The sequence below is a fragment of the Mycteria americana genome, chromosome 1 (genome assembly GCF_035582795.1).
Source record: "Mycteria americana isolate JAX WOST 10 ecotype Jacksonville Zoo and Gardens chromosome 1, USCA_MyAme_1.0, whole genome shotgun sequence".
In the NCBI taxonomy this organism is placed as follows: Eukaryota; Metazoa; Chordata; class Aves; order Ciconiiformes; family Ciconiidae; genus Mycteria; species Mycteria americana.
Genome location: NC_134365.1, coordinates 91,797,966 through 91,820,560, shown reverse-complemented (window position 1 = coordinate 91,820,560; position 22,595 = coordinate 91,797,966). Strand labels below are relative to the sequence as shown.

At 46.2% G+C, this 22,595-nt stretch overlaps 3 protein-coding genes across 8 annotated transcripts in view; 1 reads left to right on the top strand and 2 right to left on the bottom strand.

Annotated features, from left to right (window-relative positions):
* The window catches only part of CD58 (CD58 molecule), a 34,296-nt gene extending 32,974 nt beyond the window's left edge, over window positions 1-1,322 (bottom strand). For all 4 annotated transcript variants that reach the window (XM_075512393.1, XM_075512407.1, XM_075512400.1 and 1 more), the window contains exon 1: window positions 1,199-1,322. In XM_075512393.1, the coding sequence (XP_075368508.1) occupies window positions 1,199-1,250 (52 nt within the window). In that variant the 5' untranslated portion in view covers window positions 1,251-1,322. The remainder of the gene's footprint in view (window positions 1-1,198) is intronic.
* Window positions 1,323-6,594: 5,272 nt separating this feature from the next.
* Window positions 6,595-22,595, top strand: part of PLA1A (phospholipase A1 member A) — a 17,348-nt gene continuing 1,347 nt past the window's right edge. The window contains exons 1-10 of the mRNA XM_075512353.1: window positions 6,595-6,670; window positions 8,475-8,676; window positions 9,934-10,111; window positions 11,598-11,706; window positions 14,993-15,094; window positions 15,944-16,033; window positions 16,896-17,063; window positions 18,129-18,218; window positions 18,680-18,788; window positions 22,300-22,464. Of these exons, the coding sequence (XP_075368468.1) occupies window positions 6,598-6,670; window positions 8,475-8,676; window positions 9,934-10,111; window positions 11,598-11,706; window positions 14,993-15,094; window positions 15,944-16,033; window positions 16,896-17,063; window positions 18,129-18,218; window positions 18,680-18,788; window positions 22,300-22,464 (1,286 nt within the window). The 5' untranslated portion in view covers window positions 6,595-6,597. The remainder of the gene's footprint in view (window positions 6,671-8,474; window positions 8,677-9,933; window positions 10,112-11,597; window positions 11,707-14,992; window positions 15,095-15,943; window positions 16,034-16,895; window positions 17,064-18,128; window positions 18,219-18,679; window positions 18,789-22,299; window positions 22,465-22,595) is intronic.
* Window positions 13,546-22,595, bottom strand: part of POPDC2 (popeye domain cAMP effector 2) — a 24,731-nt gene continuing 15,681 nt past the window's right edge. Inside the window, exon 4 of one of the 3 annotated variants that reach the window (XM_075512316.1) lies at window positions 13,546-13,771. Coding sequence is in view for 1 of the 3 variants with exons in the window: in XM_075512337.1 (XP_075368452.1) it covers window positions 16,179-16,216 (38 nt within the window). In the remaining 2 variants the exon portion in view is untranslated. The other 2 variants (XM_075512294.1, XM_075512337.1) reach the window with 2 other exon arrangements.

The window sequence follows — 22,595 nt, the reverse complement described above, 5'->3', positions numbered from 1 at the left end:
TGAAAAAGGGATGCAACAGGTCCTGTTTCAGGCACATCCAGGAAACTCCCAAAGCAACAGAAAGCCCATTGAAAAATCCCTTAGACTAGAGGAATGATAAGAAGATCTACATACAGCAAGCCATGCTGCTTGGCTCATCCAGCTATAGCAACAATGAGAAAGTTTGTACATCTGTCTTCAATTTAAAAAATGAGCAAGTTTTGTTTGCACTTCTCATGTTCAGAGTCCTATGCAAGGGCTATGGACATGAGGGCTATGCTCCTCAGGCACACAGGTTGAATTTGGATTAAGAAGGCCTTTGTTTATTATTGCACCAGAAGTGAGTGTTAATAATTTACTTCTCCAAAAAGACCCCCACTCATTAGAAAACCCAAACACAAAACCATTGAGAACTTTGATGATTTTTCCTTGAGCAAGAAGTAACACAGAACACAAAAACCCCAGCATTTTCATATACAGGAATGACAAGAATATTTTTACAATAAAAGCTAGTTTCCTAAACTCCTTAACACCGCAGGGAGCGGGCGCAAACGTGCTTTGGGAGTACGAGGCTCCTCTCGTGCAGAGGTGCTTCCTCCATAGCGCAGAGTAACTTTACTTGGACAGGAAGTTAACTGTACCATAAAAATCACACCCATTTCCCACCGTAACCTTCCCATCTGCACAAGTTTGAGACAAAACACGGCAGAAGTATGACCCGTACCAAGGACGGGGAGAGGATCCTAAACATACTGATAGGTGATACTAAGCGATACTAGTGTTAAATGCGGGGGGAAGGCAGCTACTTGATTCTGCCTACTACCATTAAGAAGGACAGAAAATCAAGGGCCAGGGACAGACCCCTTCGGCACCGCGCAGAGAGCCACAGGCGCGGAGCTCAGCGCGACGGCCGCGCCAGGGTCCCCGCCGCCGGGGAGGCGGGTGGGGCAGCTCCCCAGGCAGGAACGCACCGCAGCTACCAAACTCCGAAGCCGCTGCTCCGCGCCCCGGGGCGGCACAAGCCCGCCCGGCCGCCTGAGGAGGGACGGTTAGGGCTGCCCTGCTGCCCGCTGCGCCGCCGTTAACGTTCACTGCCCGCCCTGCTCCCGCGCGCGCCGCTCCCTCCGCCCCGACACCGCTGAGGGGAGCCGAGCGGCAGGGAGGGGAAGAAGCGCAGGGCTGGGGAAGGGTCCCCGCCGCCGCCCCCCTCACGACTTACATAGGAAGGAGCCAAAGAACAGGAGCCGCCCCAGACAGACCGGCAGCCTCATCGCTGCTCTCCCGAGCAGCTCTCCCAATCCTGTGCAGCGAAAACCCGAAAGATGACGGCAGCCGTTGCCCGCCTCCCGGCTCGCCGCGCCCTCAAGTGTCTCGCCGGCCCGCCCCCTCAGCATCCTCTCCCCGCCCTTCCGCGGCAGGAGCGCCCGGCGGTGAAAGGCGTTTCTGGCGTGCTGAGTCACCAGGGTTCCTCTGGAAACTCCGGGCCTCCATTAGCAAAGGGGATTTCAGACTTTGCGGCCGCCTGCGCTGCGTCTTGGTGGGTTGCGGCTGCCAGAGAGGAGCTGGGGTGCAAGGTGACACCGCCGTGGGGGGTTTCTGGTTCATGGGGCACACCTCCAGCAAGAGCCAGCGACAGAAATTGTCGTGTTGCTCTTACAGCAGGGAATTTTCAGCTCTGCTAATTGAAAAGCTCAATTTAATGTGGAGTGGGAACCCCACAGGTTAGGGGGAGAACACATTTCAGCAGGTGACATGCAGCTCACTGCCTCAGAAAATGGTGGTCATCTAAACCTAGTATGTGTCAAACCTCGTGTTTGACACTGATGCTCCCCAAAATGCCCACTGTTTTCTTTGGGGGACACCCGGCAATGTCTCCGTTTGAGGGGTGGGCTCAAGGCTAAGCCTGGCCATGCTCACTCATGTCAGCCAAGACTGGGTTGGCTTCAGTGGGGGGGACCCTTCTGCCTGAGTGAAGGAAAAAAATAAAACAGAAACCAGCTCTGACTTCTAGGGGTTTCCTTCGACACCAACTGCTCAGAAGCCCATTCACAAAACTACAACAAACTTATATTCCCTTTCATGAGTGACTGGTCTCTTGACACGACAAGAGTGGTTTTGAGGAAGAAAGGGAAAATACCACAACACTTTGGGAAACAAACACTCAGGAGCGATTGAAAAATTGCTACTCTGCCAAACACTCCAGCGGCAGCCACGAGCCAGCTTTCCTCCTACAGCAGTGAGCTGCTGCGAGTGGATACTTCATCCTCCTTCACCTGCATCGCACTCGTAATGTTATCCTGGCTGCAAAGAATCCAGCTACTGGCAGGTCCAGCTGCAGACCATACGGCCTCAAAGCATGCTCAGTTCCCAGGAGTTCAACTGTCTGTCCCCGAGAGACCAGCACAGCACTAGTGCTGGATGGGAAGGCTCTCACCGCAGGTTCAGCCCTTGATTAGCTCTCTCCTGATGTGCTCAGCCCACACGCTCACTGTCGAGCATCTGTCGGGCTATTCACCACCACTTGGAGCAACCTCAGCTCTGCTCTTCACACAACAGTGCCCATAGCAGTTCAGAGAAAAAGAAATTGGCAACCGTGGAGATTTCTAACCAGAGGACCTTCCAAAATCAACACTGAAGATGTTCCAATGCTGAGTGGTTTTGTCCCCTCCTTCTAGGAGTTGCTGTAAGCTCCCTTACCTCATCACTGCAGGCTGCAGCGTGAGCTAGAATGACACTGCACCTTGGGCTGAGCAATGCTGTCTCATTCAGTTCTTACAAAATCAGAATAATACTGATCCACTCTCCATAGCTATGTTGGAACGACGTGGCACGTAACTGGCTTCCAAATGGAGTCAGGCCCATCCCATAAATTCCTTTTGCTCAGTGACAGAAACCCACCACAAGACTTTCTGTCCCTCTGTTCCCTTTTCCCCTCCATTCTCAATCTCTGTCAAGTGTCAAAGGGAGCTCCATCCCCTGTAAAGGCTCCAAGTTGCAGTGTGTTTACACCAGAAATGTAACGTGGCCATCTTCCTGCCATATCCTGGTGGCAGGAGCAGCTGTTCTCTGCTGCTGACTAGTCCTCTTGTCAGGTAAGATGTCCTCCCAAGATGTCAGAGACTTTGGATTGAACCTTGTTGCTGGGAGGATGCCACCTCCCACCTTGCACACTACAACTTTCCTGTAGGTTATGACATCTTCGGAGTTAGCAGAGAGAAATCTGAAGCATGGACTGATACTTTCACTTAGAAACAGATTATTTTAGGGTGGAAGGAACCACAGGAGGTCACTCACATGCACTCAAAGAAGGGCTGAGTTCTTCCTACTGAGCTGCTCCATGTTGTAGAGGATGATTAGGGCTTCACAGGGCAGAGAAAGTGAGAGAGAAACTTGAGCCTGGTGGCTGGTGCCCTCACCTAGGCTCCTCTATTTTTGGGAGACTACAGGGATACATCGCACAGATGCATTCTCCCTTCTCATGCGTACTTATACAGTCATACTAGGTAGAAGGTCCATAAAGTACTCCTGAAAGACTCAAGAAAATGACTGATTTTCCTCCTTTCCTGACTGAGTACCCAATCAGACTTGCCTGTGTTTTCCCTTCCTCAGTTGCCAAGTCAATTTTTAATATTTTCTTCCTACTATCTCATAGTTAGGACACTCTTCTGAAAGTCAGGAGTTTGAATCACTTTTTGTTGAGGTGAGAACTAGACCCGGTTCCTCTGTCAGTCCTGGGAACAATACATAGGAGCCTAGGTGCTTAACATAAAGCCATGGTTTCTACTCCATAGGCAAAGGACAGAAAATACAGGAGCTGTGATACCAAGTATTCCAGCAGGGTGGATCCAGGCCTTAATGTACAGTGAGCTCAGCTCTGCATGTATTTCATGCCCTCCCTTGAATGGAATCACCACAGGGAGTGGTTTTAAATAGTCGCCATTTGCTTGGTTTGCCCCAAGGTCCCGCACTACTACCCCGACTGCATGGTTTCCAGTACCAATGAACAGTTTTCCAGCCTAAGTGAATTTTCCTGTGATCAGATTTCCACTTGACTACTGGGCATTTGCAGTGCTTATATGCCTCTGCCAGCTGTTACTTTGTGGGTGGGGAGGTGACCTTTTCAGCTGAGTTGGGCACTTTCAGCATTTGCTTGAATGTGCAGACAGCACAATTTTTTCAATTTTTTTAATGAAAAGAATTTTTGCACAAAATCAAGTTTGCTTTCATTATCACTGATTCATTCTCAAGTGAATCACACTGTGCTTCGTGACTGTATGCTGTAAGCAACTGTTAAATATAATGTGGTTTGAAAGTCTTTGCAACAGTGTTCCCATTGCCATGATAATCACACCCATTGCGAAGTAAAATATGTGGCACCAACATTAAGTTTCTGAACTAATATAACTGTAGTTACTGAGTAATTAAGTTCACAAACAAAAAAAAGAAAAACCTTCATACCAAAATAGTTTTACTGGTAAAAGCATTTTAATCACAGAGGAACTGAGTGGCTTTCACTGTTTGCATGAGGGACCACCACAGTTTGCTGATACAATAAAAAATTTCCTGGAATTACTAAATCTGAGATTACAGAAAAAAAACTGCTCAGGAAACAGAATTTTCAATTTCATGAAGATGTGGGGTTTTTTAGCATACCAGGATGTTGTTTAACACCTCTGCAAATACACATAGCAGCGCAAAACTAAATCAGATCTGCACATCTTGGCCGCAGGTTTGTTTTACTCTAAGGCTGTAATACCGGTGCCTGCCTTATATTACATGGCATTTCAAAATTTCCATAGAACTTGGCAAAGAGTAACAGTTGCATCCTGCTACAAAGAGTAGAGCTTATTACCATAATTTTAAATAAAAAAATGGAAAGAAGTGTTTGCTGGTTTTCTTTAGATGCTCCAATTTGGTTTAGTTTAAGAAATTTGTCATTTTCACAAATACGCTCTTGCTCTGGAGACTTGTATGGAAATGTCACTGCCTATTGGTATGATTTCACAAGTTTATTTCCTTCTTTCTTGATTGGGAGATTATCCAGATCAGTGGCATTTGTGGGCATAATGAAGAAGGAGCGGGCCCGTTGCAGTCTACAGCCTTTTGTCTTACAATCTATGAATCAACCTGAGTCTAGTGCTGGGGTTGGAAAGATGAAGAGTGGGCTGGAAGCCAGGAGTTGGCTATTCATATTGCAGCTTTCAATCTTGGAAAATTGATTGGGTTGACAAACTCAGTTGCATATTTGAGGAGATACTAAGAACCTACTTCTCTGACAATAAGCCAGCTTGATCGTGGAGCCAAGTATTTCAGGATCAGAATGTATCTGTATATGTGTCTATGGGAGGATGCAGATGGGGCAGGGCTTCCGTAGCCCTCCAGGCCAGGCAGCTGGTGCTGCCTAACTTCCCTGTGAGAACTGGAGAAATATCTCTCAGGAGTGACTTGGAAATAAAAAGATCTTCTGCCTAAAACAGCCCCAAAAGCCTTTGGCTGGAGCAAACTAGAGTAAGGAAATGACTGCTATTGCCACTAACTGTAAAGGAAAATAATGTCTGATGCTTTTGGAAAGGTATTTAGTCATCTTTCTGATCAGACTGAAGCAATTTCTTCATTTTGTTGTTCAAATAAAGCAGCTGTAGAATAGTGCCTGGACAGGGAACGCTCCTTCGCTCCTTACACTTCTTACCATTTAACACAGTCAAGGGCAAAGCTGCCTTGTTCTTCTGCAACAAGGGCCAACACGCACCAATGAGACTTAGGAAACAGGTGTGCCCTTAGCTGAAAGTCTAACGCAGACAGGGAGATGGTACCACCACCTCATGAATGTCGTGTGACGGACTCCTAGATACACGTTCGGTTGTGCACTTATGCTTCTCCATCTGTTTACACCAAAGCAGTAAAGTTTTTTATTCAAAGATCTGTTTGAACTATTTGCATGCTTATGATACTGGTGCATTACTGAGATCATCCTTTTATTTCCTGTAGTATCTGAAATGCAGTCTCCAAAGGAAGAGTGTCCCTGCCCTAAGAAATGTACAGTGTGAGCGTATCACAGCAATATGGTCACTGTATGGCTACTACATTTTTAGCCTGTCTTTCCCCTCCATTTCAGAAGCAATCTGTTGCTTTGCCTTCTTTGGCAGTTATGGGAATCTGAGCAAAAGTAGAAACAGAGGAGAGACAGCAATGCAATAGGACAATACACAAATGCAAGGCTGGCATGAATCTTCTGGCATGGACTTACTCTGAAGCCCTGTGACAAATCAGTGTTCCCAGTCAGAATTTGGCAGACAGGTCTAGGTGGCAAGGATAAAGCACTGTAACTTGCTGGGACTGGTTTCACTAGCTGATTGCTGAAGTGAGAATTTTGCCTTGAGGAAAGGGAGGTAGGGAGGAAAGGGGTGTCAGCATCTTTTTTAACCAAAAAGTCAGTGAAGCCCTCTGCTGACACAGACTTTGGCTAATGGTCAAATAAGAGCAGAGGTGATTACCCCTACCCTTTTTTCCCAAAAGAGCACAGGCTGGTTGATCATTAACAGAGTCAAGCTGATCGAGCAACCACCACGGCTGTTTTTCCCTGTTCAATCCTTGTACTTGTAGTGGACTAACAGGAAGATGGTTGAGGATCCAAAGAGAAAGCTGCTCATTGTTCTTGCTGTCCTCTTGCTGCTCAGCTCAGCACAAGCAGGTAAGAAAAACATGAGTGCCTGGCAAGGGATTGAGGGTTTTACATAGAAGGATCTGAATTCGATTCTCCCTAAACAAACTGTGTGTCAAGAGGTCCTTGCTATAATCTAGTTAGGTGCCAGGAGAAAGGGTAGTGCAAGAATGGTCCTTTCTTCTCCCAGGCTTTGATTCAATCGGTCTCAGTGATTTAATTCCACTAACCTGATTTAAAAGAATGATCCGGGTTTACCCTGAAGTGTAAGGAAGCAGAAGAGGGACCACTTGACCTCTGGCACTGGCATCTCCTGCTTTGAAAGCTTAGCAAGTGTAATGTGCAGTAGCTTAGAGAAAATAAACAGATGCCACACTACTATTTCTTTCTTTAATTGTGCTGTCAATGAAACTGCTTTTGTGGCCATCACTACAGTCCCACATCACCTGCAGCTTCTCAGCAGTGCACCTCCTGCCTTACCTTTACTCATGATCCCCCTCGTCTTACACCATTTCTGACATGCATTGTGCTTGCACTGAACCTGCCCTTGCTAGTTAAGCTGGCTCATGAGCTGCCGTTTTTCCAAACTGATCTCAGAGAACATCTCTTTCTCTCTTGCCTTCAGTACACAGGAAGACCAAAATAAACAACAGTAAGAGATAGTCACATCCCTTAAGGGAGAATCTGCATGTTGAATCTCACTTCTTTGTGCTGACCCTTAGGCCGTGTTCCGCTTAGCTACTGTAAAGTATCTTCTATGGGAACAGCCAGCAGTTAGGAAGCTGGTTGTTTGATTTTTACATTTTTTTAATTTTTATTTTATTGTACATGCACATTCAAGGCCATTTCGCTTCCTCCAGTCCAGAAAGGGAAGGTGCATGCATTGTCATTGCAGCAGCAGGATGCAACTATGCCAGTTCATAAAGTAACATTTTTTAGGTCAGAAGGGATCATTTAATCAATTATTTGGCTTCCTGCTTATCACAGGGTAATAAATTTCATCTTCAGTCCTTCAGTAAATCCAACAATTTACCTTCAACAAGCCTTCCAAAATAGCAGCCAGTCCTCTGGAATGACAAAAGATGGAGAATCCAGCTCTTCTGTGGGTAACCTAGCTACACATACGGCTAGCCATACATACTGCTAAACTTCTATGCTTGCTTTCTAGCCTAAATTTGCTCAGTTTTTTACTAGTTACAAGTTTGAGATTTTTTGTTGTTGTTTAGATCAAAGTAGCTGCCTTTTCCTTCCCATAAAGCATTTTCATCCAGTAAATTATCAATCAGGAAATTATCATTGACACATTTTGTCATCAGCATTCTCATATTCTGTCATCAGCATTCTCGTATTTATTTCTGGATTTTTGATACAATTGTCAGTTAGACTTGCACCTTCTACTAAGCCTGCCAGAATTTGAATAGAAATATCCCCATTCAGTGGTGACTACCTGTCGGCAACCATTTTTTTAAAGATCTAATAGCCAGCTGTTCAATCTAATGTACTTAGTAGCTGGCATGTGTGGCCAATTTGGAAAAAAACCTCAACAGAACGTCATTCACTTCTCAGCAAAACAACTCTCAGAAGTCAAAGCTACCATGACATCCACAGTTATCTTCCCCAGCCAGTGCTGGAATTCCATCAAAGGACAGAAACAACTTTATCAGACAGATAAAGTTTACAGAATAGGCTGATTTTAATTTGTGTTTTATCCTTTTAATCTTTATCAATAGAAGCAAGATTGCTACCTTCCTTTTCCTAATGAATTAGAATGAGCTTTTTTTTTTCCATTGCACAGACACAAACTGAATATGCTATTCACTCCCTCTCGTTGCAGGGAATAGAGATGGGCTCTCAGGGCACCACTGCACTGACTTCCAGACAGCAAATTTCCTACGGGGCAGTAAACTTAAGCTCCAGTTTCTTCTGTTTACCTCCTCAAGCCCCAGTTGTGGCGAGCTGATTTTAGCTGATGATGGCATCAAGAACTCCAGCTTCAACAGCAGCCTGGAAACCAAGATCATAATCCATGGCTTCAGGTGAGAGAAAGAAGAGAACAGTGACTTAAGTTTTTGCTGGTAAATTAAACACTGCTGGGGCATTCCCAAGCACTGGGTGGGGCTGGCATGGAAACTCCCTGCTTGTGTGATGTTCTTAGTCTCCCCAGCGGAGTGGCTGCATGCAAAACACCTGCTAAGTGCAGAGTCTAGGGTCCTCAGCCCCAAATTGGACCTGGGAATTGTCTGGGAGACTGTTGGTGGGCCAGGGCCAGAGGTGTGGAAAATACAGCTGACAACCCTCACTACAACACAAATTGAAGTCCTTTAGTTTGTGACCAGCTGCCTATTTTGCATGTGTTTCACATTTTTTGGAGCCTAAAAAAAGTTAGGAAATTATCTTTCTTGCTCTCTCATCTTTTACCTCCTTTTCTTTCCTTCTTTCAACCTTTTTACTTAAGAAGTCTTTTCTTCAAGATTCTTGCCCCTTTAAATTGTCTCCTTGGAGTTCATGTCCTGATTTATCAACAGCCCGGATTAGTCAGCTGTTGAGGAGCCCTGCCAGACACATTATACTTCTATTCTTGAAACTGTAGGGATTTGAGCTGGGTTTTTTTAAGCTGTCACCATTCTGCAAGCTTATTTTACTGTGCCATTTTTCAGCCACGTGTGACCCTATAAACATTTTTTGTTTTGATGTGCAAAAGCCTGAATGGGAAGTGCACAGAAGACCAGGATGAAACCATAGAAGATGTTGCAGGGTCTTTTCAGAAAACCAGCTGTTGCCCTCATGTGACATAGCACACCCCCCCACCAGGTAGTATTAGGGGAAGTGGGTAGAACACAGCCTCCTCAGTTTTCCTTGAATTCTGGGGTATAGAATCTTTTTTTAATTGTCTACAGATGAGGAAATGTAGAAGTGAAAGACTAGGTGATTTGACCAAGGACTTTCCTGCCAGTTGGTAGCACAGCAGGATCCAGGTTTTCCTGGTCAGCTCACTTACTCCAGATGGGCTCTGTGGTGGCTAACTGAAGTACCATAGCAAGACTGAGATCTGAGTCTGAGCCCTGCAAATTCATTCATTAAAATATCTGGTTCCTTTCTGAATTGGCCCATTCTGGAGAGTGTTATTACACCACCGCAAATAAATGCCAGGTGTGGGTGGATGTCTGGCACCAGAAAAAACTTTTAGCAACTGTCTGGCAGCCTCCTCTGAGACATGTGAAGCTCCAGCACCAGTGAACAACACATTGGCACGTGCCTTACTTTGGAAGACACCTAACATTTGTTTCTGATAGGGCTTTGGGCACCAAACCTTCCTGGATTGAAGGGCTTGTCCATGCCATACTGCACACAAGCCAGGTGAATGTGATTGCAGTAGACTGGGTTTATGGGTCTACAGGAGCCTATCCCTCCGCAGTGGAAAATGTCACACAGCTGGCCCTCTCCATCTCACAATTCATCAGCAAGCTCCTGGTAAGCTACTGTGCATTTCCAGTGGGGGAGGGGGGAGCATGGCCAGAGAACTGCTCCCAACCTGCTGTCTCCAGGAGCTGGACAAGCGGGCTCTTTATTCCAGAGTGAATGCTGTGTAGCACTAAAGAGATTTCTTTTTTCCCTCTCTCTGTCCAGGCTTGAGCATGCCACTGTTTTTCTTTTTTCTCTTGAGTTTTGACATTTTCTGGAAAAACATCCCAGTTGTCAGCTGCCTCTCCAGCCTGGGACAAACCTTAAGGATGCCTTTGGTTTTCTCAGGTCCATGCTCCACTGCACAGTCTTCTTCTTCTGCCTGGAAATTTTGTCCAGGGAGCTGGAGAGGGTGGGATTTGAGGCTATTTTATATTTGCTTTGGGCTTCAGGTATATGTTCCAGTAGCTGGAAATCCCCAGATGTGTCCCAGCTCATTTGTGCACAGCACAGCTGAACAACACTTATGCAATGAGGGCGATACATCTTTGTGTTAACCAGCTATGTGTAAACTCTCAATGTGATGTTGACCCAGGCTGCACAGCATGGGAGTTCCTGGGTATGCACCACATTGTGCACAGTCACACATTTCTATACAGAAATATGGCAACCCTTGGAGCTGCTATGTCATTAGGAGGATGAGGAGGTGGGTTTGCAGGGGCGGGGAGAGGACTGTCACCCCTCATTACTGAGTAGGTCACACAGTGAACAAATGACTGAGCTGGACAGTGTCCCCACCACCACTCATTCCATGTCTGTGCTGAGCTCTAGTCCAGCACTTAAGGACTTTCTCTGTCCAGCCTCTCCTGGAACACTACACCACAGAAGACTATATTGGGCTTCTCATAAGCCTCAGTACTGCTTCAGGATATGGCGTCATACATTTCAAAGTCAGGATTTTTCATCTTGCCCCCATGCTCTTGTGCACTGTATTCCCTTCCATTGTATGGCACTGCATCATGCAGACTAGCCTGCAGGCAGCTGGATTCCTTTGGATGGAGTCATCTCACATCACATCTAAGTGACTGTGCTTTAGCTGGCAGTTCAGCCCATGGATAAATCCTTAATCTCTGAAAAATTACTCTTAAAATACTAATCAGGATATTGGTACAATGGTGGTATAAAAGTGGAAAAAAAGATTTCCTCTGCTTTACTGAGGAAAAGATTATTCACATGGTGAACATGGGTCACTCAGCTGAGAGGGTGAAATTCAGTCTGAAGCAAGCCATGGAAGGAGAAGCTACAGGATATGTAGTTACGAACAGGAGCATCTGACTGACCTGGTTAGTGTTGGGTTTGCATCTGTGGACCTGAAGAAAGACTCTGAAAAACAGAAAGGGCAATACCCATCATTCGCACATCTATTTAGTTCTCCACCATACACCTCAAAAGCAGTCCTATGTTAGAAGAGTTATGGAGCTGCTGTGTGGGCTGGGACAGGGTATTTTGCTTTTCTGCTACAGCAACATTAATTTGTATTATCATTGATCCGCAGGCCCTGGGAGTCTCAGGGACATCCATCCACATCATTGGGGTAAGCCTTGGTGCACATGTTGGGGGCCTAGTGGGGCACTTCCATGGCGGTCAGCTGGGACGGATAACAGGTATTACGAAACTGAGTCTTGGGTCCTCACCTGCTCTTCAAGGGAGAGAATGAAAGAGCAAGGAAGGGGAGTCATCCATAGTGATCTTTTAATTGCATAAGGGCTCATTAGATCTAAGCTTACAGGCTTCTCCTAGCTTCAGAAGAGACTGACAATGTCTTTCCAGCCATCAGTCCTCTCCACACTGCCAAAAGAATGCATGTATTTGCAAAAGGCTCCTTCCACCTCTGCTCCACTCTTCAAATTGGTGCCAGCTTAAAAGAATATGAGGCCTTGTTACTAACGAAACCCCACAACACCCACATGCTTTCCTTCCACTTTGTAGCCTGTATACCTCTGTGGTTCTTAAAATTAAAGCCCACAATGCATGTCGTTGTGGGGGAGCAGCAAGAGTGAGCGGCTCTGCAGGAAAAAGTGAGCTGAGAGCCAAGGGTGACAACAAGGTAGGCAGGGACAGTGGCCTCCCTGGCAAGGAACACCGTCCTACCATATCTGGGCAAGAAGAGCAGAGCAGGTCCAGTGACAGGAACCAGGGTCATCCACAGTCAAGTCTGTAGTGATGAGGCAAGCCCAAGGTTGAGCCAGGAAGTCAAGTCAGCAAGATAGAAGCAAGACCAGCAAGATACAGGGCTAGGCATGGCATCCCTACAACACAGCTCAGGCAAGGACCAAAGGCAAGAGCCTGAGCCAATGTTGGGAGGCCCCAGATGAGGCTTCTTGCTGTTCTCCCCCACAAGTCAGCTGTTTTCACAGTAGACTGGTCTAAGGTTGCACAGTTGTACCAAATCAGAACTGACCTTAAACACAGAGAGCCAGACTCCTGGGTGTGAGGAAGAGGTTGCAATGGGGGAATTACAGAGAAAGATGGTTAGAGGCTGCTCATGATATTTAGAGCTTTTGGATTCACTCAGAGCCTTGTCAGCCTTTAGGTATGGAGCATGAATAGAGTCACAGACTGCTTTAGGGAAGAATGCCTTGGAAGGTCTCTAGTCCACCCCCACCCAATTAAAGCAGGGCTGCCTTCTAAGTCAGATCAGGTTGAGGGTCTTGTCAAGTTCTGGGAATCCCCAGAGACGGATATTCATTTTGATAGAGGGAAAATGCCACCAAGAAGGAACAGACATAAAGGCTCCAGTAGAGTGACCACAGCTCCCAGTCTGCTTCAGCCCATGCTGAGGTCTGTCTCACAGAGGTGTGCTCAAGGAGTGTCTCACTGCACACTCAGCAGGGCAGTCCAGAGAAATGTTAGTTCAGCTTTCACAAGTCACAGCTACACACGCTGCATGAAATACAGGCATTTCTTAACAGGAGTTGAGTTTCATGCCAGGCCCTTTTTTAAGCTGTGAATCAAAGTCTACATTAGGAGGGACTTGGAGTAACCACTCTCCTGCACCAGGATTTTATGATCAGCAGAGGAGCAGAAGCAGACACTTTCCCAGGAAACCATAGTAATTAACTTCAGAGTCAGAGACTCTTCCCCTTTATGTTGTCTACATGTAATAAAAGCTCTGTAGGTTTATTTATTCCATTCATTTTTAACTCTGCTAGAAGACAACCCTTTTTCTACACTCATGATTGTCCTATGATTTCATAGGCACACTGGGCATTGCAGGTTCCAGTTCAGATTTAGGAGCCTAAAGACCAGTGGAATTAGACCCAAGATATGTCTGATCTCATCTCCTGCCTCCTCACACACATGCATAGACGCACAGAGGAATGTGATCCCAGAGCCATAATTTGCTGAAGTGTTTTCAAATACCTAAAAAGAGCTGTGGAGCAAAACCAGAGTGAGTCTTGGAGATCAGAACACAGACTTTATTTTTGTGAAGTGAGTTTCTTTAACCCATGCCTGTTCCTGTGGGTATTTCCCTGTGCAGGAAAGCAAATGGTACAGGAACTGGAATGAACAGCCCATATCCAAAATTGCTGAAGAGCAATTTGTTTCAATACTTGCAGAGGAAATGAAAAAGCCTGAAGGAATTCGGTTGCATACAGTATAGCTTCAGTGAATAGTTTTCTTAGCTGCTGAGGATGTACATCTCAATGGATTTTAGGCAGCTTGTGCCTGGAGGAGGTAGGATAGAGAATAGAGTACAGAAATGTGCTTGCCTCAGAGCTGTGCTAGAATTGACTGTTGCTCATATTAGGTGTTTCTCCCTCCTCAGGAAGGACTTTAAGGTATACCAAATAACACTTTTCAGTATCTCTTAAAGCCTTTAGCTAGAACTTGGTCTGTAGAAGTGGGTGGGGAACCTCTCAGCTTTTTTGTATGTGTCAAGATTAAAGAACGCAGAAGAAAAATTAAAGCAGTAAATTCTTCTGACCACTTGTCCCATTATTAGCTTTTATTTATAGAAAGAATAGGAAAGAAATTTTTTTCCTTCTTTCCCTTTGCCTCCTTCCCTCCCCCCTCACAAATACAGACACATCAGTTTGTATATTGTTGATGTTGCCTTCTCCATAGAGAATTAATGAGACTGAGTCCAAGGCAGTGAAACTGGCCAGCTCTGAGGCTAGGTGGCATGTGGAGCAGAGCTGCTTCTTAAACTACTGTTCTTGCCTGAGGAGTGAAAAAAATCTTGTGAGATTACTTTTCTATTAAAAGTGAACAGGATAAACCTCAGCCAGAACAAACAAACAAAAAAGATCTTTAACCTGTTCCTTGGTATTGCCAAGGATAAGTTTCTGTATTCGTTTGACTCCCCAGAAGTTGCTCTAGGAGCAAGTTTTAGGCAAAAACATAGATGGCTGCTTAAGGACTTGATTTTATTTGTGGGGAGAGGGCTCAGAAGCCTCCTTCTTTGTTTTAAAGATGTTTGATAGTATCAAACCTTTGTAATGCTTGGATTGGTTAATGCCTGGGATGCTGAATTCATCACTTAACTGATCATCTTCAGTGACATTTCTCAGACAGTAGTGCTAATAGAGATGACAGTACAATTAGAGCAGGTGTTATGAGTTTGATTCTTTTTCACTGAAAACCCAAAAGATGCTCTGCACCCGCTCTGTCAGAGTTATCTGAAGCTCAGTCATGGCTTTACAGATGAGAAACTTGAGGTACAAAACTGCTAAAGGGGAGCGGAACAGTGGAGGACAAGGTAAGGAAGCTGTAGTGGAAGTTAGCGGGGGCAGAAACCATTCTGGAGCATAATCAGTGCAACCTGGGAATAATTTATCACTTCTGCCTAGCAACATTTTTAAAGTTTTGGATAAAATAACTGGCCCAGAAATAAGAAAAAGAGAGGCTGAAGAGCACTTGTCGTTGAGGCATTTGATTTTGTTACAGGCCTGGATCCCGCAGGCCCTAAGTACACCAGAGCCAGCCCTGAGGAACGCCTGGATTCTGGGGATGCCCTCTTCGTGGAAGCCATTCATACTGATGCTGACAGTAAGCTGGCTTCCACCTTCTTCAGCCCATGCTTCTGTTCCGCCTGCCATCATTATTGCTAAGGAGTGTGTAGGTGTTTGTCCCTTTTATGCCAGATTACCATGAGTTCAGTTTCACTCTGAGAAAGTTTCTTGATTAGATAGGCTTTAATGATGAATTCATTGGCAGGTATCCATACCCCAGAGCACTTCACAGCAACAGACAGGTGGAGATTAGACAGAGGGCAATCTTCCACCAAATATTTATTCCTTAACCCTGCTACAGCAGAGTGAGTTTATGCAGAGTCAGCTCGTCGTGACTTTTACCATGTGGAAGGAATTTACATGTCTGGTCTCACTTTGCTTTTTCCCACCTGACATAAGAAATGTGCCACTGTGAGTGCTGGTGGAAAGTAACAGAGTCAAACCAACAGCTGGTGCAACAACAGAGTAACTTTTCTAAAGCACTTAGGGTCTACATAGGCTAAAGAATAATGTGGTGCCTTTGAGTCACACCTCTTGCCTGGAGATCATGAAAATGTCTACCAACATAACTCTCAATCATGCCTCATAATCCGCCATTAAGGTTGTGGTCAGTTTTGTTCTCCTTTATACGGAATCAAGAACCTGAGTCACAGAGGTGGTGATTAAGCCACAGTTCCCAGTCAGGGGAACTGGAGCACTCTCTAGTCTGTGCAGGAAACCTGCACAACGTGGGCATGTAGGAACAGGAAATCTGTCCTTGCTGTCTCCAGCACGGGAGCTGGGTTCAGCACTACTAATGTTCAACCAATTATTGAGGCCTGTCAAACACCATGTAGGGTAAAGCCAAGAAGAGTCAAGAATGAAGTGGCATTTCACCTCCTTTCAGATTTCGGGATCCGGATTCCTGTAGGCCACATCGATTATTTTGTCAATGGAGGAAAAGATCAGCCAGGATGCCCCCAATTCATCTCTGCAGGTGAGAACACTCTGTGGCCAAGCAAAGGGCTTTCATGGCCATTTAGCAGCCTGTGAAAATGTTGTTTGGCAACCAGCTCCTGCTAGTCAGGGCAGACATCAAAGTGAGACACCATGTATTTGTAAAGACACATGGCAGCAGAGATTCATGGCCCACATCTCCTCTCAGCAGTACAACAAGCAGCTGAAATTAAAATCACATACAGGTCAAGTGTCTCGGCAGCACCACTGTCAAGAGACATGATTTTGGTGACACTTCTGTATGAGCCAAAACCCTAGCATCAGTAGAGTTTGCATCAACAAAGAAAATCCTTTTGCTAGAAAGGCTCTTAGGTACTACTAGCAAGAGCTTTTTTTGTTTTCACGCTGCAAGCTGTGTCTATACTTAGAGAGATGCCTTGTACAATCACTGCCTTTTCCTTCTAGAGAATAGGACTTTACACAGTAAATAGTGTGGATAAATATTCAAATATGTTCTGGATGAGCCAGCTGCATTGAGGGTCAGGTTACAGGGGACACCTATGATACCTCACAGATGGGGTCCCAGTGCAGGTGGGAGTCAAAGCTATTGTACTCCCTTGCAGAGAGCTTGGGGCCTCATCAATAGTATACTGGTAGAGACACAGCAGCCCTGTGGTCCCCCTCTTCTGGGGGACTCTGTTAGTCTGGGAGATACACTTCCTGTGTAACTTCTCTTGTAGTGGGATCTGGGCTTGTAGTCGCAGAGATGCTCCGCAAAATGTTATTAATAGGAAGGGGATGGCGGCAGAATCAGTAAGAGTGTTTCTTGACTCTCAGTTCCTTGGGAACATGCAGAAAGACTGAAGTCAATGGGAAGGCTCATGGCTGCTTTTCTCTTGCAGGCTATAAGTATCTGATCTGTGATCACATGCGGGCAGTACATCTCTATGTCAGTGCCTTGAAACATTCGTGTCCCATGGTGGCATTCCCTTGTGCAAGTCATCAAGATTTTTTAAACGGTCATTGCCTGGACTGTGTTGACCCCTTCCTGTTCTCCTGTCCCAGAATAGGTACAGTACCAGCATGAGACCTTCCTGGAGAAGATGACAATACATTCCTGATGGGTGTCAGTGCAGAGCACAGTACGCTGTTCACATTTCTCTGAGCAGGATTTGCTTTGGATCTCTTTGGGGACAGTGAGAAGCTGTTTAGTTTTCAGGCTTCTGTAGAGAGGCCTGAAGCTGTAGGCCTCTAAAGCTCATATATTGCCCAAGGTAGAACACCAGTATCTTCAACATTTCTGATCTTTAAACATTTCATAGGGCCCACAAATGAGTCAAGTCTCCAGAATCACCTGCCTAACAAGTGGGCAGTTAGCTCAGAAAGTGTCTTGTTTAGGGAAGCAGCTGGAAATTTTAGCTGAAGCCTGAAGTCCCATTCTTCTACAAACCACTCACTGTTGCTGTGTCACCTCCTTCTCAAATTCCTGCCATGGCGACCCCAAAGATGAACTCCCTGGACTGGGAGAAGGTAATAGTTGCCTCTTTTAGGCTTCTGAAACTGGGCTGTGGCACGAGAAGTGTCCTCTGGTACTATTTGCAGTCTGGTACCAGAGGAATATAAGGAGAGGCCACTTTTGGTATTGGTGCTTTCAGACCAGCCACCCCTTCCCCATCTCACCAAGCCACATTGTCAGCTAGTCGGTGGTGCAGGCCTCAAGTTATGGTGGTCTTCTCACTTGACCATGAAATTCAGTTTCCCAGCACCTTGTGTTTGCATTGTCATTTACATCTGCACTAAGTTTCCTGACTTGGTAGTCTTTAGTCTTGCTCATTTTGCATGGGTGCAACTGATGACACAGTTTGTTAGCAGAGGAATGAAACAAAGCCACCAAGAGGTACACTGATGATGATTACCTGGGGTAGCCAGAATTTCTGGTAGGTTTTCTGAGGGGATGTTAACCTGTCAGACACCACATACCTGTGCTTGCTCTCACTTGCACTGGTATAAAGAAAGAGTCTGTCCTCCAAGACAGCAGAGTTGGGCGGGGTGAGTGGAGGTGAATCAGGATCAATTATATTGCTGTTCTGGGTCATTCATGGCTTTCCATGCACTGGCTTTATTTCCTCCTGCAGGCCTGCTGGAGCAGGCAGGTGTCAACATGAGAAAGCTGCCCAAGGAAGTGAAAGTTTATTTAATGACCAGTCCCTCAGCCCCATTCTGTGGTAAGTAGCAATGAGAAAAAAAACAGTCAGAAGGGTGTTGACCAAATGAGGCAGATTCTCTGGGGAGGGCAAGTACTTACAACCCACTGTCCCCATCAGAATCAGCTGCTGTGTCCCAGATGGTCTGAGACACACAGCTGAAGAGCAATAACCCTGCACATCTCCCACATAAAGCCCTTTCCAATGGGTCTATTAGTGTGGGCACAGCCCTGGATTAAGACAGCCACATGGCTTCAGGACTGAAGTAAAGGGTAGTGAAAATGCCTGTCTGTTTACACTGCACTATGCAGACCTGCCCGCTATGCCTCTCGTACCACAGAGACTAGTTTCTTTCTTATGTCTGTTTAATCTTCTTTCTGCTAGTGGGGCCAGGGAATGAGTGCTAGAGGCCGTCTTTTGGCAGGGGTAGGTTGAACTGATAGTACCTGTCCTCACTCCCACATACTTTGCCTCTTGCTCAGTCCACCACAGCCTGGTTGAGTTCCACTTGCAGAAGAAAAGAAACATAGTCACCAGCATTGAGATCAGTTTCTGCAGCAACACCACCAAGGACACAGCGAAGATCACCATGTGAGTGACAGTACATGCTTCTGGCCTGTTTCATCCCAGCTCTGTGTGTAAGGATGTTTATATCAGTCTAGGAAAGGCACAACAATTGCATATCTCCCTGAGTGCAGTCACTGTGTGATGAACCACAACCTTTCTTCTTGATTTCCTCCACATTTACCTTAAAAGCTTTCAAGAATCAGGCATGTGCTACCATTACTCAGTAACCCTGGCTAGCTCCACCTCTTCCCTGAGTGCACAAAGCAGTAGGTATACTCTGGGATCCCCAAACTGTCATACTTTTGTGTTGCTATGCTGGTTCCTTTTCTACAACATACCCTTGCCCGGTGCCAATTCAAACCACAGTCACTGTCTAATAGTTATTAGCTCTACTCTGCCAGACAGAGATGGCTACAGCAAGACCCCATCCACCAGAGGTTCCAGACTGATGGACTTGGTGGCTTAGACATTTCTCTTGATGCCCAATAGGACAGCAGTTGCAAAGAGGAGACAAGTGCATCTCTGCACAGTCAGAAATGTGTTCAGTAGCTTGTTGCCACTGCAGTAATGCAGCAAAGTTCTCAGGCTCCCATTGTAGGGAAAAGTCCAGGGCGCAGGGGACCAAGACCACATGTGTGGACAGATAGATCTCTCTTGAAAGCACTGCCCTTCTCCAAACCATATCTGAATTAAAGAACCAGAATCAGACTCCTGTTCCACAGCCCTTGCCTCAGGGGGATCTCCCTGCCACAGAGAAGTTCCCCAGAAGAAGTCTTCCTCACTTCTTCCTACACCTTCCTGCCCACTGCTGTGGGCTGGGAACTGCAATGTAGACAAGCAGCTAGCACATGCTGCTGGCTGCCTCAGGAAGCAGGAAGTCTGCTGGAGCCCCAGCCAGATCTCCTAGGATCAGAGGGGTTCCAGCGCTGGCTCCCTTCTGCTCTCCCTTAGCAGTCCTTTCTGCTAAGCCAAACCATTGTGACCTGAAGCTAAATTGTGTTGCTGCTTCAGTCCTGGGCACCAGGAGGTAGAGGTGAGAAACAGGGAAGGGGAAGCCACACTCCAAGGTGCTCTCCAGTGTGACATAGCTGCTTGGTCCATATTTCCAGCCAGGCACTGCAATTTGGAGTTTATACCCCAGCCTGGTGGAGCTCAGTCTGTTCAACCCCTCCCTGGCTTGGAAGCCAAGTCTGCCTTTTCCAAAGATGCAGGAGGGAGGAAATCATAACACCCAAGTCAAGGCAGGACCCGTGATTTTCTCAGGAAGACATGCAGCACTTACTTTTGCAGTGTCAGACACAGGGTTTGATAGGTGTCCAGCAAGAGGCATGTGAGCGCTGGAGAGAAAGGCTGCGTGGGGAAGTGAGACAGGCAGGCAATCCCGAGGCTTTGCTGTACCCTCAAGCTTTAATGAGACAGTAGAGTTATAGCAGGGTAACCTACCCAGAGATACCCTTACCCTGGGAGAACAGCACCTGTGTTTCATTTAAGTGCCTTCCTAAGAAGCACAAGGCTAAACCAAAAAATTTGCTCACAGCAATAAGCCTTCAGATTTGAGAGTATAAAATTGAAGATATCCCTTTTAATTCACACTGTAGGAAAGAACAGTGAAATCTCCCCTGTCTGGGCAAAGCTCAGCCCTCCAGTGCAGTCAAGCTCAGAGTGTTGAATGGGCATCTAAACATAGATTCTCACATTGCAGTTCAGACACTGATCAATCACTGACTTATTTCAGGTGGTCTGACATGCATGTCATCCTGCAGTTCCCCCAAAGTGCACAGGGACTTGGGACTCATACCTTCAGCAAGTGACTCACACGGTTGTGTCTTACCTCACATTGCCCTTCTCTTCTCCTCTTCGAAACATTACTTCCAATCTCACTCCTTGGGATGCTGTTACCCCACATGTTGCTCAGAGTGCCTCAAGAGACATATACCCAAGCCCCATAGCTGTCATGGGGCTGACAGAGTAAGGGAGCTTATTACACAGCACACTTCCCACCTGCATTGCCATTGCTTACACATCACACGACATCATCCCCCATATCCAAGAAAACATACTTCTGAAGCCAGCCAAGGGTCCTACATCCACCCAAAGGTTGTGGGGAGTTGGACCAAATGTCAGTCCCAGGAGTGACTTTCTTCAACCCACTTAACCTGTGTTCCTCTGTCCTAGGGCAGGGCTGGATCCTGCCCATGGACAATATGCAATAGAGAGATGGCCTCCCATCTGTTTTCCATTTGCTATCCATTATTCACCTTTATAACTACAATTTCATGATGCTTCCTGTTTTTGGCAGCTTCAAGCCAGACAGTCAGACACAAAACCTCCAGCATCTACCACTGCAGTCTAAGGGAGGGACGGGATGTACTGGTTTGGGTTGGCCACCCTGGCCTAGGAGGATGCTGAGTGCAGCTGTCAGCCTCCTCCCAGGAGCAACTTTGGTTAGCAGAATTGTAGGCTCTTCCTGACCCTTTTGTCACTTCTTCCCTTTCCCTACCATCATGTTCCCGATCAGGCAGCACTGAGTCAGCTACACACACAATCTTCATGAGCACAAGGAAATCAATGATCTCCAGCTCTTAGAGGTGCCAAGTAGATCAAGCATAAGAAGGCCCATTAGATGGACTCCACAGAAGGGCCACCTGCATAAAAGGGCTGGGCAGCACCCCTTTGTAGCACGCAACCAACTGGGCTCTGATCATTGGCTATTTACCCAACCTCTGCATTTCTCAGTTGCTGTTACCTGGGTAAGAGCATAAGGACAGACAAATGTCCCTCTATCCAAGCATCCTACCTTCAACATGGTTCAAGAGCAAATACCTAGAGAAAAGTATAAAAAAAGGCAACATAAGCATGCAGCAATACTTCCCCCAAACAGTTTCCCAGTGTCTGACTAATTACATTTCAGGGACTTTCAGAGCCAAAGGTGAGATCTTTGTCCTTATTAGCTCCCAATGCCTTTGCCTTCCACGAACTTGTCCAGTCCCCCTCCTATGACTTGTACAGTCATGTAAACTTTCTAGCATCCACAACATTCCACAGCAAGGATTTTAACAGCTTAAAAGGAATGGTGCTCTGTGCAGTGTGCAATCTTTTTGAGCTTGCCACCTGTTAGCTTTCTTTGATGACCCCTCGTTCCTGCACTGGAAGAAATGGTGAACAACTGATCCCTATCCGTGCCATTCATGATTTCATAGATGTTGACTTTATCTACCACTTAGCTCTCTGTAGCAATCTGGGCAGTGTTTTGATCTATATGCAATAGCAAGAAGAGTTGTCATAATTGTGTGATGGAAGGAAAGATATTTATACAGAAATTTTCCTGACTTCAGAGATAAAACATAGAGAGACAGCCAATAAGACTCTCATGCAATGGCCTGTTTTGACAGATGAGTCGTCTCACTCCATTTTAGTATGTGAGGGCTTCACAATAATACCTGAGGTTCCTCCAGTGTTTCAGCACACCTGCATATGGCCTGCATGTGCAGGTTGATTAAATGTTCTCCCTCACATCTCTCACTCTACCTTGTAGACCTAAGCACCAGGAGACGGGCAAACGGCTGCTGGCCCACAGAGTTCCCCTCTGCCAGATAAACAATGTGACACTGAAGTATCTCGCCAAGAATCGGTTTTGGAGGAAGGATGAGTCATTCATTGTCGGCAAGTTCTGTGCAGCCCCGCTGCCTCTTGATAGGAAGTAAGTCACAGGAATATCTTACAGGGATCCACTGAGCCTGTGGATGCAGCCTGTGGTTTGAAACAATGCATTCTCTCCCCCGTTTAGATAAACATGTGAAGAGGTCTCTCCCATCCCCTCTGTGTCCCTGT